The sequence below is a fragment of the Semicossyphus pulcher genome, unplaced genomic scaffold, assembly GCF_022749685.1.
Source record: "Semicossyphus pulcher isolate SPU_LCO1_2020_fin unplaced genomic scaffold, fSemPul1.0.p SCAF_15, whole genome shotgun sequence".
Classification (NCBI taxonomy): Eukaryota; Metazoa; Chordata; class Actinopteri; order Labriformes; family Labridae; genus Semicossyphus; species Semicossyphus pulcher.
This window is the reverse complement of record NW_027211659.1, coordinates 24934620-24952147: the sequence shown is the minus strand read 5'-3', so window position 1 is coordinate 24952147 and position 17528 is coordinate 24934620. Positions and strand designations below refer to the sequence as shown.

Genomic DNA, 17528 nt, shown 5'->3' with positions numbered 1-17528 from the left:
CCCCCTTTAAGAGTTTGATATAAACTCCTGCCCCGACATCCAAGTGTTTTTGTAAGAAGCAAAATATTCAGGTTGGTGAGATAGCCCTGATAGCGTTCACGTGGTTTTGTTTGTTTATGTAACATCAATTATATTCATGCAATTTCAGTCATGCACAACATTCTTCCCTTTGATCAAAATCCATGTGTTTCCTTTGAAACTAGGCAGTTGATTTCCTGACCTAGACATAAGTATACATTTAGTACAGGGCAGTGTCATCACTAAGATATGTACTGGGTTGTTTGATCGTCTCTGCAAATGTAACCGCTGTGCCCCCAAATCCAATTCAATAAAACAATCTTTCAGAACGAGTGCCTTGAACTAAACATCTGCACTTTTCAGCCATTATTGATACCAAATATACATTCAGTGATAGGGCAAGCAGCCGTGTTGTCACATTACAAAAAGGAACATTTCAACAACCAGTAACTTTTACTACTGCATATTGACTAGGACAACCATGTTTAAAAGAACGGAGTGCAATGAACTATGCTATTTGGAAAAAACTAACAAGTTCAGTAAATTGAAATGTTAGGCTATTCATTCTAGAGATGGAGTTAATTCTGCAATGTTCTATTACATTTTCAATTTTGCAAAGACAATATACGTAGTTCTGTACCTTTTATCAAAGGTCTTCATCACCTTCACCTACACCTACCTTACTTATTCATTGCGATTCAGATAGTCGCTTGCAATGTCTTTATTGCACATGCTTGTATTGTGATGACAATGAAATTGTAATTTGTTGCGCCACCCTAGTGGAAACACAGGGATGAGCCTAGCACCGACACGTGTTGAAATTCTTAAAAGTGTTGTTAGTGGAAGCCCCAGGTTACAAGTTGTCGAGCTCTTGCAGTAGAAAACGACTTAGGGTGGAATGCTGCTTCATTCTGAGCCTGCCATGCATATGATGAGGCGTCATGGGGCCCATGAGTCATTGCAGTACAAACGTGAACTTTTGGCATGTTGTAAATAGCAACGGTTTTTCAGCTGGAGGAATGAAAACAGCAAGTGTCTTCAGCAGAGGCGAAGTTGGATGAGTGCACATATTCAGGACGACACTGTCCTTGGAAATATTCTGTTCTCAGTAGTTGGGGTCAGTCCAGTGATTCATACTTTATGAGTCAGCAGCACGTGATTGAGGTGCCGTGTTGAGCAGCTTGATGACGATGACTCACAAAAAAAACCTCAGCAGGGAATGTTGTTTATGATTTACATCCCATTATGTGGATTAAGTAATAATCACTCTCATCTCTTCTCTGATTCCTTTACTAAGTGATTAAGCACAGTGTTTACATGTTGCGTCAAGTTATCAATCTGTAGACTGAGCTGTAAACTAAACTTGAATAACTTCAGAGGAGGGCAAACTAGTGTAGCTGCTACCCGGTATAGCTTCCTGGAAAAGACACTGCTAGGTTGCTATGAAGGCCTCACAGACATACTGAAAGAGCTTCTTTGGCTCACAGCCATCCAAAGCAATTTCTGGAAACAGTTACAGCTTCAGTGGGAGGAGGTGGCTGGGGTTAAGATATGAAAAACAGACAAATGACTGTGCTGATACGCATGGCAGTGAAAACAGAAAGTGAAATGCACTCTTGGTGAAGCACTAACACACTGCTCAGTGAAACTAACCCTGGTGTTCAGTCACTGATGTGGCAGGTCTAAGGATATCCTTACACTCTCAGACCATTGAGTATAATAGCGTTTTCTTGTAAATACCTCACAGTAATCCCACCGAGCTTTAACTCCTCCAGTGCAAAAAGGCAAAAGATGAAAACCACAGCTCAGTATTAACCCTGTTTCCAGGAAGCTCTTAAAGTGTTCTGCTTACACCACTGGGCAGCCATCCAGCAGCAAATGGACTGAGCCATCTGCCTGTGAAGAGGAAGAAGGTTTTTAACTGCACAAATGTAGAAAATCAAGGTGTTTCAGGCTGTCGTCGCCTGTTTGCCTAGTTTAAACACACTCTGGTGCATTTGCCTATTTAGTTCATTTCACATTGGCTGGACATCACTGAGAATATGGAACTGACCAACCACAATATTGCACAGCATGGTTATGTGGTACAAGTTAAGTCAGCCATCAGTTGACCATCAGTATTAATCACAGATTAAGTTCATATGCAGTAAGTATAGATGACTTAAGTAATAGATCACATTGGGTCAGAGGCAGATTTATAAGACAGCATTAACTAGTAGAACACTTGAAAGACTTTGCCTAAGTGTCCCTCTCCCCAGCAACATTTTCCAGTTCCTCGGGATTCCGAGGCGTTCCCAGGCCAAACAGGATATTTAATCCCTCCAGCGACCTCTGGGTCCGCGGTGATGTACTTTTTAAAAAATTCCTGGCGCACAGAAAGTACTGAGGCAAGAATGTGAAGATGTATGTTAAAAATGCTGCTTGCCCAGTTGTCACTTACCTATTGTTACATAACATGTATAACATGAATGTGAAAGATGCATTCTAGTGTTTCAACACCATCAAGTAATTTACTTAACAATGAAAATGAGTGCCCAATACAGAGATAACAACACTGACACTATCACCAGGACTCTTTGTTATAACCAAGTAATTTATCCTGATCTTTAAAATTGCAGAAGTGTGCCTTTGAATTGGCCAAATACTTCCTTATTTGCCCTCATGTTTTCTGCAGTCGCTGCACCAAGTGGCGTCTATGCAAGCCCTTGCACGCTTCACAGCAGAACACTCTAGAAACACAAATACACTTCCCCTGCCAAAGAGAGTGTTGGTGGTTAATGAGCTTTTCACAACCTTGAATGAATCATTTCTTAGTACCACATTTGCCACATGAAATAAACCATTAAGTCTGATTACACAAGTCTGGTTTAACTTTCTCGTAAACATGTTACGGTCTCTGGTGTCGTCCTTGCCCATTAATTCACCTGCACACTTGTTGGCTGGTTGCCTCCAGACTGTGTGCTGCACCTGTTGACTTTAGTGTTGAAAGGCTGTTGTGGAGACAGATGTCTGGTCAATAACACTCGCTTTGAATTAGACATGCCTGACAGACAGCATTTTAGTCGATCTTGGTTTGTTTGCACATGTTGAGGCGCAGTTACCTGGGCTGTATGTGGAGTGTTTACTCTGTGCAGAGCAGAAGATGTGACAAAAGGAGAAGAGATAAAGGCAGGGAGGAGGTGCAGCCTGAATCCTGGAATTTCAAATGCTGATGTAGTCTGTATGCAGCACAGCTACTGCCTCAGTGTTAGAGCAGAAGCATCTGCAAATGTAAAGCTTCGGTTTGATGTACTTCTCGGGACAAGTTTGACTTTTAATGGATAATAGCTTTAGCGGTAAAGGTGCTGTTGAGTGGCATTATTACTTCTTCGATGGGGAGAGTTATCTTTACAAACAGAATGTTAGGGTGGGCTGTTAGACCAGTTTAATTCTGTTCTGAGCAGAGTTTTTCCCACTGCAGACCATGCTGCTGTGTCATGACCGGCGTGTGAACGAGCCACAATGTTGGCTTTATTAATCCAAGAGCCACAGAGGGCCGGGCAGCTTTAGACAGGAGAATTCCTGGAATTTAGGCCCAGTCCAACACTGCTCTAGAGTCGTCAAACCACTGTGTGAGTTTACACTGGAGCCTGACCGATACGACATTTTTGAGATGGATTGTGATATTGATTTTAGGAGGAAAAAGTCACTCCTTACTTTGGCTGCTGATAATTTTATTCCAACATACAGACTTGTAAGCATGTGAACCGTAGTGACATGAACATTTAGTTATACTGTCACTGATGGTGTTTGAGTAGTGAACAGGCTGAGCAGCAAGTCCAATTCATATTCAAAACCTCCTCCCACCACAGGTCTTCTGTGCCACTCCTCTCCCTGTGGACATTGTGCAAAACACTTCTGAATGCTGCAACAAATATAACTGGAAAAGCAGTTAAAGGAAGCTGTGACTGTATTTCTTGCAGAGCTCTTTGGCTGCCATGCATTGTGTAGTCTGTTGACAGTGTTTTTGTGGGCCACAGAATGCATATTGTTCAGCTTTATCTGGGAGGAAGACAGATTTGGGACCAGCTGTTTACTGTAATCAATAACTCTAAACATTGTTATTTTTTTTGTTATTTTTGTGCCAGTTCAGCTTCGGCTCAGTGATTTTTCTCCTGATTTTCAGCTATAAAACATACCCTTAGGAAACACTGCCAACAAGGACATGTCGTAATTATGTCCCTAATGCTTAAGGAAGGCTTTGATCTCTCTGCTCTACATTCACACACCTCTGTGGATTATGCTTACACTTTGATTGCAAACTTTCAGTGAGTGTTGTTCAAATCCCTCACTGAAGTATTAGGACTGTATAAACAGCTTCAGATAAGCTCTGTGTTTACACTGGAAGGACAGGTGGGAAAAGCCTTTATTTGCCTGGTGCCAAAGGGCAATCCTGTGACAAATCAACCACGCATATCAACATGTGCATATTGTTCCTGCCTTCCTGCATGTATTAACTTCAGAGGTGTACTGTGTCTTATAAATGTGTGTCTGTGTCAAACTTTTCATTACAGGAGAAGAAAAGCAGGAATTCTCCCCAGTTTGGAGGACCTGCTCTTCTACACAGTCGCAGAAGGTCAAGAGACGATTCCTGCTCATAAATTCCTCACAGTAAGTTTTGTTTTATTGTCGCAGTGCATTGTTAAGTACCTTACCACCAAGTTGTCTCTTTGCTTTTGTTTGTTTCCTTTACATTGTTTCTCTTCTGAGTTGTTTCTAAATATTTTTTATTTCAGGCGCTTAAAGCCACTGGGCTTCGCACAGGAGACCCCAGACTGAAGGAGTGCATGGACACCCTCAAAGAAACTCTAAAGAACACAGTAGATGGCGTTACATTGGACAGGCACCTGTTCAAGAAGTAAGGCGTGTCCTGTCTTGTTTTGATTTTTGTGTGGACTTTTTTATCATGTTTGTTTCCAAAGAACCTTTTTATACTTTTCAGACTCAAAAAGCATTTTATACATCTTGATGGACATATTTTAACTGCAAATTCAAACATACTTCATTGTTTAAATTTGCATATTTCATAAATGAAAAAATATGTCCCATCAAATAGCATTTTGGCAGCAATTCTGTGTTTATGTGATTGTACAGCTTCATGGCAAGAAATGATCTGCATGACATCCTTCTATTCTTTCAAGCAGTAAGAATTATATCAAAGTATTTTTGTATCTTGTTTAGACAGGAATTCTCTCTTTGTTGCTTTCTTTTTAAGGTGGTAGGTGGTAGTTTTATTTTGTAATCTATTTTGTAAGTCTTTATGCGGCTGTGAAATTGAGGTCAGAGTCAGTCATAGCTGCTAGATAATTCTTGAAAGAAAACCCTGATTTGCCCTCAGCGGGAAAGCTCCTACTTCTCTTCTATCTTTTCTTTATAAAGATGTAGAAGGCCATCGAGTTTTGTCCACAGAAAGTTAATCTCTCAGTGTTTAATTTCACTTCCTCTTGTGTTTGATGCCAATCTGAAAAAGTATTCTTCTGTGAGTATCACATTAAGGCTTTAGGATATGTTTGTTGGTTTGGAGGATTTTGTTTGTAAAAATGTAAGTAGGACAGTGAAACCCAAAGATGTCACAGACACTGTGTGGTTTCCTACAGTCTGTGGTTTCTAAATACTCATTAATCACTCTATGGATTCATGTTGGATCACACTGTTTCAATAAAAAGCAGCTGATCAATAAGTTATGATGAGGCTCTCATCAGCAACTTTTAATAACATTCATAGAAGTTTGTCGAACTTCATAGTTGCAAACTTGGTTGACAAACTTTTCCTTCAACTGCATGCAGTCACAATGTTTTAGCATGCTATCTGTGGTTTATTCATCAGGTGTGTCCAGAGCAACATTGTCCTGCTCACTCAGGCCTTCCGCAAGAAGTTCGTCATCCCAGACTTCCAGTCCTTCACCTCCCATATTGATGAGCTGTATGAGAGTGCCAAAAATCTCTCTGAAGGACAGGTGTGTCCTTACAACCATGACTGTTTTTTTTTTAAAACTTTAAAATGATTTTATCCCGTTTAGATTAATTACCATCAGACTGTGCCAACAGTCTGGTTTCAGTTTGCATTCTTTAGTAGATCTGTCTTTGATAATACATCCAGAATGGAAACCAGTAGCACTATGACCCGATACACTTGAGGGAAAAATCCACCTCAGATCATCTTAAAGCATGATAGTTGTGTTCCCAGCACATATCAGTGAAGGTATCTGTTGGCTGTATCCTGTTACTTTAGGTGCCAGTTTTAAAACCGTCTAGACACAGAAAAGAACAGAACAAGGAGAAAAAAAAACAGTAAAGTCAGAAATCATGGTGTTGATTCCCAGATAATATGACCCCACAACAATGAAAGTCTTATTTCTCTGATTTAAAAAAAATATACAGTGGCTCTTTGTGTAATGAAGGCATTGAGTGGTGCCAACAAAATAGTTATTAATCACAGAGGAAAAAACCCTAAAGCACATTTTGACTCATTGAAGAAGGAAAGCACAGGTGGGGTTTAATAGCCCCTTATACACTGTCAGTTGAAGGCGGGATTATTATGCCTCTGTTACGTTCCGTCTCCTATGTCAAACGCACAGAGGCAGAATGGCGGGACAAAGTCATTCCGCCTCTGAGCATCGGAGGTAGTAACAGAGGCATAACAGAGGCGAAACGATGTCAGTGTAAACAGCAGAGCCGACAGGGCAGAACAGTGCGGTGTGCGTGTATTTGAAGCACGCGCTGTTTGTTTACACCTCGTTGATGTTTTGCTTCCCCACATTGGAACACTGTGTAAGAACACACTGGGGCGGCTTAACGCTGGCGTTGCTTGGTCCAATGTAAAATGGCAAAGGCAGCATGACAGCAGAGCTTCGTTACACCACTGAGGCGGATCCGCAGTGTAAAGGGCTAAGTAAAAAGGGCTAATGATTGCTATATTAGATTTTGCAAGGCCATACTAAATTACACACATGGTATTTCAGGGTTTATTCAGTCTTTGGAGATGCTATAACAACAAAAGATCAGTGTGGTAGAGAGTCAGAATCGAGAGAAAAGATTTTTCATTTGCATTTTCAAAGTGAGCTGGCCCTAGTGTGGATGTACTAAAGAAAAGAAACAGCTTGAAAGGAGTCCTGGAAAATGCAGGACCCTACATGCTGTCATTGTTGTAAATCAAAGAGATAAAAGGCACAAAATAAACAGAATGTAGAGATAGAGTATCTGAGTGTGGATTTTTCCTCTCTGGTCCTCAGATGAGGATATGACCTCTGTGTATTGTCAACGGTGTTAGCTTTCCATTGAAGCCTGAGCCTCAGCAGACGTCAGCAGTGTAAGGCGACTCTCTTTCAGCTTCCTCTCCTGTCTTTCAGGTTGCAGACTACATTCCTCAGCTCGCCAAATTCAGCCCCGACCTGTGGGCCATCTCTGTGTGCACGGTGGACGGACAGAGGTGAGACAGAGTCTAAAGCAGGTTCAAGTATTAAAGGGATACTGTGATGTTTATACATATGAGCACATTACTTTGAATGTTTGTTTAATGTTCCAGAGTTAACTTCATAATGGCAGCTCTGTGCTGTGTGCGCTGAGTTTCTGTTTGGTGAACAGTCACCAAATAGCCTCCAGGGGTTTCAGTGGGGAATGTTAACAAGCTGTTTTTTGTTTATTTTAACTGCATATCAGAAAGCATTCATCTTGTTGGTAATAGTTTAACATTCATTTTCTTACGGTTAAATAAATCCAACTTTGAGTTAAATGTGTTCATTCTGAAGAGCCTTATAATGATTAATAATCCTTAAACTGAGCTAAGTTTCACTTCTCCAAGCCCTGGGATTGGACAGAATACATGGAAAACCTTTAGAAGTGTTCATTTAGCTTCAGGGTTTCATTTATAGCTGGTGTTACGCCCCACCCTAAGGCGGCCCTATGGGGCTAACAACTATCCACATTTGACCCAACAAACTCACAGGAAACACCTTAAAAAAGTCAAAACCAAGGGATTTATTGAAGACAATACTATCAACTGAATCATTAACTGACGTCTAACAAAAGCAACTAGAACACAACACAGAATCCCAGTCTGACAGGCAGAACCACAGCAGTCCTCACTCCAGAAGCCTCCCTTGATGTCAGTGCTGGTGTCTTAAATAGGCTACTGATCCAAGGCCAGGTGTACTTCATTTGCAATTAGGTTCACCTGCAGGGTTGAGAACAGAAGGGGAGAAGGGACAAACAAGAGGGAGCACATGCAGCCGTAACACTGGGTCTTGCTTTATAATGTGCAGGTGTTTTTCCAGTAGATACAAAACTAGTACAACAACACAATCCAAAGTGTGGCGTAATGATGTCCGCAGTTGTTTTGATCGCCTTATTCTCTGATAGGCAGTTGTAAAATTCCACAGGTGAGTGTATTTGCTCTGTTTGTGTAAGAGAGGAAGTTATAAAGATAACATGGTAGTGAACAGAACATGTGGTTCTGTTATCATACCTTGACGCTCTGTCATTGATGTTTATGGCTTTCTCTGAACACTCACAGTATTATGAAAATCTCAAGAAGCATCAGTGTGGTCCGTTCTAATTTCTCGTTTTTATTTCTCACACTCACGTTGGCTCAAATATCTTTTGTGTTTTTTTGCAGACACACAGCAGGAGACACCAAGGTGCCCTTCTGTCTGCAGTCCTGTGTCAAGCCTCTGAAGTACGCTGTGGCTGTTAATGACTACGGCACAGAGTACGTGCACAGCTTCATTGGGAAGGAGCCCAGTGGCCTGCGATTTAATAAGTTATTCCTGGATGAAGACGGTGAGCCTTTTTGATTTTTCTTCTTCTCCATCCGTAAGGGTATTAGACATTAATACAGAAGAATACTCCATAAACGTATCGGCACATACACACTATTTCTCCTCCTCGAAATGTTGCAGTGAGGCCTGATGAAGTTTTATAATGCAGAGTGCTCAACGTGGGGTGGGCCGTGGGATTTAGGAAGTTTGTGTTTCCTTTTTCTGCAGAATAACATAATCAGTATTGAAATCATTGAAGAGGAAACAGAAGTGATGAAACATGAATCCTTCCTCTGTGTGCACACTGCCAGTGATGATCTACAAAATCAGACACTGATTTAACCTTTTTTTTGTAATCTTTTAAATAAAGGAGCATTAAGGGTTGAATGTATCATCAAAATCGTAGAAAAACAAGTTTATAAAAAGAAAAGGAGGAACGTTTTTAATGTTTGTTTTTTTTGCCCACCAGAGGTTTGGCATTTTTTTCAAGGCTCAGTAGACTGACACTGTTAGCTACAGTCAGCTTTGGCAGCCTACCATCACTGTATCTACCCAGATAGTTCAGTAATGCTCGTTGACTGTCTGGCTTTATCACCCTGCAGAGACAGAATGAGAGCAACGACTGAGCTGCCAAGTGAATGAGTCAGATGCTGGCATATTTAACAGCGTTGTGCAGCATAATTCAGGTGTTGGATAACCACAAACATGGCTTCTTAGTTGGAAGCAACCACGTTTATTTCACAAGTACCCTTATTGTGTTATTTACGGGATATTATATTTTTTAAAATCTGGTTATAGTTATCATATTCAAACTTATGGTTGTTTGTCGGAGGAAGGCTCTGAAATGTCAGCCGTCTTGTTGTCACATCCTGTATGAAGACCAGTGCCAGGACAGCACCGTGCTTATTGTGTTGTGTAAGGGGATCACACACCAGTAAGTGTAAATGAACTTGAACACTTTTAGAGACCTGTGGGAGGAAGGCTTCCTCTCACCAGGGGGTTGAATGTCCTGAGCATTACTAGAACTAAAGAGGCTCACATCAATGAGCAGGTTGTGGAAATGGAGGGCAACAATTATCTCCTGGGTTAACATGTCAGAAGTCATGTGACAACACCAGCTTAAGATAAATGTCTTTATTTCAGCAGTAGTTGATTATTTTTAACTCAGAGCAGCTAAGTGAACACAGATAACTGTTCCCCATAACCTGCATCTCTGCCCTCTGCACAGCTGCTAGCTCCACCCCCCCTTCTGTCTGTCTCTGTCTGCTTTGTTGATTGCCTTCATCACCAGTCTGTTTCATTAAGTTACAAAAGTTAAATATTTTCTCTCGCAATTCAAAACGGCACGTGAGCTGCGTGTGCACGAGGGGCGTTATTAATGACGTCGCGATCGGAACAATCAATCAATCATTACCAAATGACATCGGTGAACGATGTTCATTTGGAGCGGACGTCTCCGCCGCTGCTACATGTATGTAGCGGAAACACTGATGTTTTAGCAATGCTTGGAAGGAGACGTGCGGAATTTGAAGCTGTGTGCGTCACAGCATTGCGCCGGAAAGGGAGCCGAGATTTAGCGTGTCGACACAGGTTTTGTGTTCCCATCACTGCTGATCGGAGCCGAGGCGATAATTACAAGGGTCTACTGCAGAGTCATTTGACCCGGGTCTGAATGCCGATTGTAGCCTTTCCCACTAAGCAAGAAAGCCGGGTGTTAGTGGGTATTTGACCAGTGGGAAAGGGGCTACAGCGACAACTGCAGGCACTTTTCACACTGTATACGTAACTGGGATAGATAATGGTAAGGATGAAAACTGGAGAATTGTCCCTTTAAAAACACCCTGCTGCTATTTTCTATATACTTAACCAAATATCCCTTACAGACACAGCTGTCTTTCACCTGAAGTGTTTTGAGTCAATGTGTGCTCTACATGTACTGTATATGACTGTTTGATCAGTTTGTATGCAGACCTCTCAGACTTGAAGAAATATAACCCTACGTTTACACTATGATCCTCTTCAGCACGCTAACTGAGCTCTTGTTGTTTTACAGATAAGCCCCACAACCCCATGGTGAATGCCGGCGCTATTGTTTGTACTTCACTGATAAAGGTAAAAGCAGTGACACTTTTTCTTCTCTCATGCGTGTTTTTTATGTTCTGTCTGTGAGTCATTTCCACTGAAACCTTAGCTAGAACATTCCTCGTACGGTGGGTATCACTGAGCTGCTTTATTAAATAGATAACATGTACATTAAATAATGCTAGCGGATAAGAGATGGCTGTTTAACACCAGTCTAATTAAGCTATATATGTTTGAACACAATGAAATCATTTGGACACGCAGTAGACTTTAGACCTCTCAGTGTTTTCACGTCTGACTCTTGACTCAGCTGGAATCTTTCTAGGTCACTACCTTAGTCCACTGCCATGTGTCTTGTTGTGGTGATTAAGACTTGTGCTAATCCTTCCTGAGGGCACTTGGCACACACTGTGATTGGCCCCGCTGAAAATAACCTGCACGGAGAGCTAGTCAAATGCAGCTGCACGCAGACCGGCAGCAGTGGGGTCAGTTGGATAAGTCCCTCGCCTGCCACAGCCCCTCCAACCTGGTACCAGAGTTTGTTGACACACATTTGTCAATTTTTTTTTGTAAAGACATGAAGATGGTGACGTGGCTTCTCTAGTCACAGAAATTAACATTCTGTCATCCATCCGATCAAACAAACTTCAGCTTACAGTATCAGAATAAAGGGCAGATGAAACCTTTACACCTTTTAACATCCTTCACAGGTTTCAGTTTTAATTCTTTAAAGGGGAATTCCACTATTTTCAAAACTAGGCCCTAATCTGCATGTTTTGGGGCCTAAATGACTAATAGGGACAAACATGTTTAGAAAAAGTGGTTGTAATCTCTGCAAAGTAATCTTCAGTGCAAATGCTTCCCAGCAATTGCTCATTCTGCCTTTGACAATTCTACAAGCTGACACAATCTGTGTATAGAGTTCCAAACAATTTAGCGCCTATTTTAAAATTAGATCCTTAAATATGTAAAAGACAGATTTAAAAATACCAGATTTCGCCTTCTGCCCTATCTGGTTCACAATCAGTGCTAGCTGTGTATTAATAGCCTTCTCACACATGAACTCACACATCTATAAACACTCTGTGTACGTGTTCTTCTCTCAGCTGTAAGACTGCCTTGTAGAAGTTTGATTTGAAATATCTTGAAAGTAGCCTAATTAAATTGTGTATCTTCAGACATTTTTACTTCTTTGCCACACAATTTTACTTTAGCCTTTTCTGGAGATGACTTCCTTCATTGTTGCATTTTTATTGATGCTGTTAGCAAAATGAGCTACCAAAGCTTGGAGGTGTGATGAAATATTTTTTATTGAGGGAAGTCAGTCAGAGAGTAATAAAACCATGCATGGTGCCAAAATCCTCCTCCAGGTATGACAAAGCTGCTGAAGCATGTGGCTCATGTGATCCTGATAAGATTATGAATCAATTTTATTCACAAGTAGCAGACAGCAAAAATCAACAGAGTGGCTCTGTTTAAAGCCTCAGGGTCTTGGACCTGTGTTTTTTCAGTGTCAACATGTTCTTAAAAACCATTCCCTTTTTTTTCCTCACCTGTGCTTTTTCTGCATCATCACTAACATGCAAATATATAACAATTTTAGTGAGTACCCTTTGCCTTATATTGACCTGATCAGCTCATTCAGACACACACTTGTCAACATATCACTGCCTTTTGGATAAAGATTGTGCCATGATGTACAGTGACGGCAAACCAATATGCAGTAACCCAAAGTGGAGTCTGTAGTCACACCCGTGAACAAGCCTGTTCGATGATAAAAGATTTAAATAAGTGTAACAAATAATTGTACTTTCTAAATCCCAACTACAGCCCTGGTATGTCAAATGTACGTTTTCAAGATGCATTTAACAGAAAAACAACAGCACAGTAAACCATCTTACAGCGGCATTTTCCCGGAGTAGGTTTCAACAGTTAATTTTTAAGCTAAGTGATTTAAATTACCTTTCTGTAGAGCTGCAACATTTATGCATGTGGGGCAAGGGATCAATGAGTTATCAGCTAAAGGACCAATAAAATAGCTTGCACATATCTTTTTCTTTTCTAATAATTATTAATGAAATATATGGGTCACAATGTGCTCAGGACATCAACAGGAAAAGCAGTTTGGACACCTTGGAGAATAATTTCTGTACTGTAAGCACTGTCGTGCATACACCAAGGCAGCTGGATTCACAACTTCAGTCTGTGCTGTCTTTGAGACATCTTTCAGTTTCACACAGTTTTTACAGTCTACATAACAAAACTGAACCCAGCATTTACAGTGTTTGATCCTGTTAGTTTGGCTGTTGTGAACTTAGGACTAATCGTGTTAAATGTATGCTAAAATACTCAACAGTGACCACAGACAGAAGAGAGTAAGTTGGCTTTCTCTGTGGATAGTTAATCTGATAAATACACATCTGCTTTCTCTCAGAAAAAGTGTCATGTTTGTGGACACCCCGTGTCATTTCTAAACACAGTGGAGAGAGCAAGACTCTGTATTTTAAATCATTGTTCTATTTTCCAGATAGTACAGCGAGGTCCTCCTTCCACTCTCAGGAGCCTTATAATAGCTGTACTCTCATTGATTTGTGATGCAGACCGTACATATTGTAGCATGTGGGCAGGTGCTGGTTTCTCTTCCATCACACAGCAAACCTGTTAAACTCCCTGCTAAACATCCTCAGGCACATGCCAGGAAAACATACAAACACATCACCTCATATTCACCGAGACAACAATGTATGTTTGTGTGTCTACATCTACTCATCACTGTCATCAGTGTCTCAATGTTTTTCTTTTTCTGTAATGAAGCACAAATATCCAGCCGTTTAGTCAGGTTGCCCAGTTTGCTTTAACATCGGTGGGAAATTGTGGGATGGTTGCCGTTGCAATATGCCCCAAACTGTTGTTACATGGTGCTTGAAGGCTACATGTTGTTGCTGTTTTTGTATGTTGTTGCATATTTTCCAGACTTAGGAACTGTGGGAAATAATGACTGCTGCTGCAGGTCAAATGACGTTGGTAATTTTTTCTTCCTTTTCCATATCTATCTCCTCGCACTCTCCCGACCCCCTGACCCCCCCTCCCCTCTTCTCTATTTCTCCTCCAATCAGCTCTGTAGAAACCTCATGTAGTGACTCTTTAACACCTCCATCAGTGTCACTTGCTCTTACCTTTTATTATATCTTTTCAAATGTAAAGTTAAAAAATCTTTCAAACCATCCTAAACATTTTTTAATTAATGTTATAGCACTTTAAATGTGCATGCGTGTCCATTTTTCCTTTGCTGTGTTTTTTTGTGGGAATAAGCAGCATCAATGATCTTATAGTATGACTCCATAAAGTACACTGAGCTACAAGCTGTGAAGTTTATCTTCAGAGGAAGCCTGTCTTCCCTTCTTTACCTCCCATCCCTCTGTTTTGTCTGGCAGGCTATTTGCACAGATGACACATGTTGAAACACAGCCTCAAACACATGCACACATGCACACCTGCATTATGGTAACCCATAATACCAACTTGCCTGCACACACCCACATTTCTGTGCAGTTACATATAGTATTTGTAGAAACATGCACAGAGTTGGGGCTGCTTCAGATTATGAAAAAATGTGTTTTTTACTCGTAGACTTAGAATAAGACTGAATCCATTATTTGGACTCAGTGAAATGACAGTGAGCTCTTACTGGCAAAGCACTGGTAACTTCCCTTTTTAACTAAAAAAGGCTTCCCTCTTGTATCTATTCGCAAACCAATCCTATTAATATCTTGTACCTATATGTGTAATTCTTGGCAAAGCTCATGTGATTTTTACATTTGATTTGTAATCAAATCTATTCACATCTGCTAATTCTGTAGTTCTAATATGTCAGTAGCATTTTCAGTTTTATCTTAATATGATGCTGTTCTTGTCCTCTGTAACATCCCTCGGTGAATGAACAGTTCTAACTGCTTATTCTTTTATCCTCTCTACAGCAAGGTGCAAGCAACGCTGAGAAATTTGACTATGTAAGTATTAGAAGTCAAACATGAAGTGAAATGGTTGAACAGTTTTTGTTGAGACTATGTCTTTATTAGACTCTATAAAGAGAAGACAGAACAATCACTGACCAAGTTTTGATTTTATAGTAGGGACACTCTGTGCTGCTTTTAGATGCAGGAAAAACCCTCCGTACACTATCTGCTCAGCATCAAATGGCGTATAGACACCATTAGCAACTAGCAGATGAACACATTGAGGCATTTAAGTGTTGGGTATTTCCCTCAAGAGATGGTAGGCACCAAAAACAGGGCATGGGTATAGGGGCTATATGTATTATGTGACCACACACCACCACTCCAAGTGACTGCTTAAGAGCCTCAAAGCCTGCTGGATATGTGAATAGAAAACAAGTGCCATATCTACTTATAGGGTGGTGATATGTCAATATCAAAGTCAATGTTGTGTTTTCAATTTGTTTATGCTGCCCCCAAGTGGCCAAAAAAGTTGGTAATGCAGGTTTAAAGATGATGGGTAGCTAAACAAAGAATCCTTGAAACAAAAAAATACTGAACATCTTCTAAGTTTAATAGCAGCTGCACTGTAAGGCACACAGTAATGTTTTTTTGGTGCATGTTTTGTTTCTCTTCCTGATGGCATAAAACTACCTGTAGTAGCTATGCTATTCAGCCAAAAGTTAATGATTGACAGGCCACCAAACAATCACAGAGATTTACCTTGTGGCACGGACCTCTGTTGATCTTTTTCCTCTGTTTTTCCTCCAGGTCATGAACTTTCTGAAAGACATGGCGGGAAACGAGTACGTGGGTTTCAGCAATGCAACGTAAGTACCTCTCAATCATGCCGTATTGTTTCCAGATCTTTTCTTTCACTCACCAGAGTACCACACTTAGCACAAGACTTTTCATTTGATTCAGCGGAAAATTAACAGACCATCAGACAGTATATATCATGTCTGATCTGTTACTAGCTCCTTTAAACCTTTAAAAACTGTCCGTCTGCTTGGCGACGTGACTGCATATAGTCAGAGAAGTCCTTATAAGTGCTGCATGATACTATCTGCACGTCACTGGTATCCATCGATATGACAGGCAGATAACCTTTATTATGCACACACAAAGGCACTGTAATAAGTAACCATTGACCAGTAAAAGTAGGCATAATTATGTTAACAGATCCGAATTAGCTTTAAGCTATAATCTGGTATGGTGCATCAAATGGTGACATTTAAACTGTACATGGTCCCTTTTAAATAAAATTAATAAATAAGTTAATAATTCTAAAGGAGACCTTCGATGGTCCCTGCAATTAGGTGGAAAGAAGTAGGTGCATAGTTGGTATGGTATCAACAATTGAACAATATAAGTCAGAGAGTATCGGCATATTGGCAAAAATCCAGTTTCCCATTTCCCTATTAATTACTGGTAAACAGAGATTGTGACATGACTGAATAAAATCGAAAAGAAGCCAACGACAACGGTGGTACTGAAGCCGTGATCTCCACAGACTCTCTTCAGGCTGGGGGTTGGAATCTGGGTCGTAAAGGCCACTCTCATGTGCATGATTGATGATGACACCACATGCTAACAATGTGTCTGGATAAAGACCAGGCGCTTGGGCTCATGTTCCACATCATCACATGTTAGCATGAGAGCTCTGATTGTACTGTACACATGACGGGTGGGGTGGGAGGGTGATGAAATTCCATCACACAAGTGAAAACACGCACACACGCACACACACACACCCACACACACAAAGTGCAAATATTTCCTTCCTCTATGTAATGGGTGCACTCTGTTCTTTGTGTGTCAGATTCCAGTCAGAGCGTGACTCAGGCGACAGGAACTTTGCCATTGGCTACTACCTGAAAGAAAAAAAGGTTTGACCTTGGATGATTTGATGCCGACTTTGTTCTCCGTTTCTCTATTATTGTTTCTCTCCTCTGCCAAAGGGAAAAATATGAACTGTAAGGATGATTTCACCAACCAACATTTAAAAGGTTGAAAAGCCTAGAGCCCTAAAAATAACATTCTAATAAACCTTCATAACTCCTACTTATCTTTAACAAAGCAGAGGTTTACCAACAGTATTAGCTGTTGTGTTCTCTCTCTTCCTTATCTGCAAATGCAGCAACACCAGACTGTACTGCAGTTGATTAATGTTAATCTTTGAGCTCTGCTTGTTCTGAACTTTGTGTCTCTCTGCAGTGTTTCCCAGAGGGGACAGACATGACATCCATACTGGACTTCTACTTTCAAGTGAGTGTAGCAGGGGTTTCCTTTTTTCAGTATCAGCTCTGATGTATTTTTTTGCAAGAGAAATTAAACATTTTCTTCTCTGTTTGAACCTCCAGCTCTGTTCCATCGAGGTGACCTGCGAGAGCGCTAGTGTCATGGCCGCCACCCTGGCTAACGGCGGTATCTGCCCGATCTCGGGTGAGCGTGTGCTGAGCCCTGAGGCGGTGAGGAACACCCTGAGTCTGATGCACTCCTGCGGCATGTACGACTTCTCAGGGCAGTTTGCATTCCATGTGAGTAAACAGAACAGATCACAGATCACTTAATGTGAGCCAGTCAAGTGTAGAAGGAACAGAATGGAGACTTTAAATTTTATATTTATATTTCCTCCC

The 17528-nt window shown here is 40.9% G+C and overlaps 1 protein-coding gene across 4 annotated transcripts in view; it reads left to right on the top strand.

The window, feature by feature from the left end:
- Positions 1 to 17528, top strand: part of LOC138592006 (glutaminase kidney isoform, mitochondrial-like) — a 33389-nt gene that overhangs the window by 1735 nt on the left and 14126 nt on the right. For 3 of the 4 annotated variants that reach the window (XM_069662598.1, XM_069662600.1, XM_069662599.1), the window contains exons 2-12: positions 4572 to 4668; positions 4794 to 4915; positions 5884 to 6013; positions 7406 to 7485; positions 8671 to 8834; positions 10866 to 10924; positions 14872 to 14904; positions 15661 to 15719; positions 16712 to 16778; positions 17107 to 17157; positions 17253 to 17429. In XM_069662598.1, coding sequence (XP_069518699.1) covers positions 4572 to 4668; positions 4794 to 4915; positions 5884 to 6013; positions 7406 to 7485; positions 8671 to 8834; positions 10866 to 10924; positions 14872 to 14904; positions 15661 to 15719; positions 16712 to 16778; positions 17107 to 17157; positions 17253 to 17429 — 1039 coding nt within the window. Of the gene's footprint in view, positions 1 to 4571; positions 4669 to 4793; positions 4916 to 5883; positions 6014 to 7405; positions 7486 to 8670; positions 8835 to 10865; positions 10925 to 14871; positions 14905 to 15660; positions 15720 to 16711; positions 16779 to 17106; positions 17158 to 17252; positions 17430 to 17528 lie in introns of those variants that run through there. The other variant, XM_069662601.1, reaches the window with a different exon arrangement.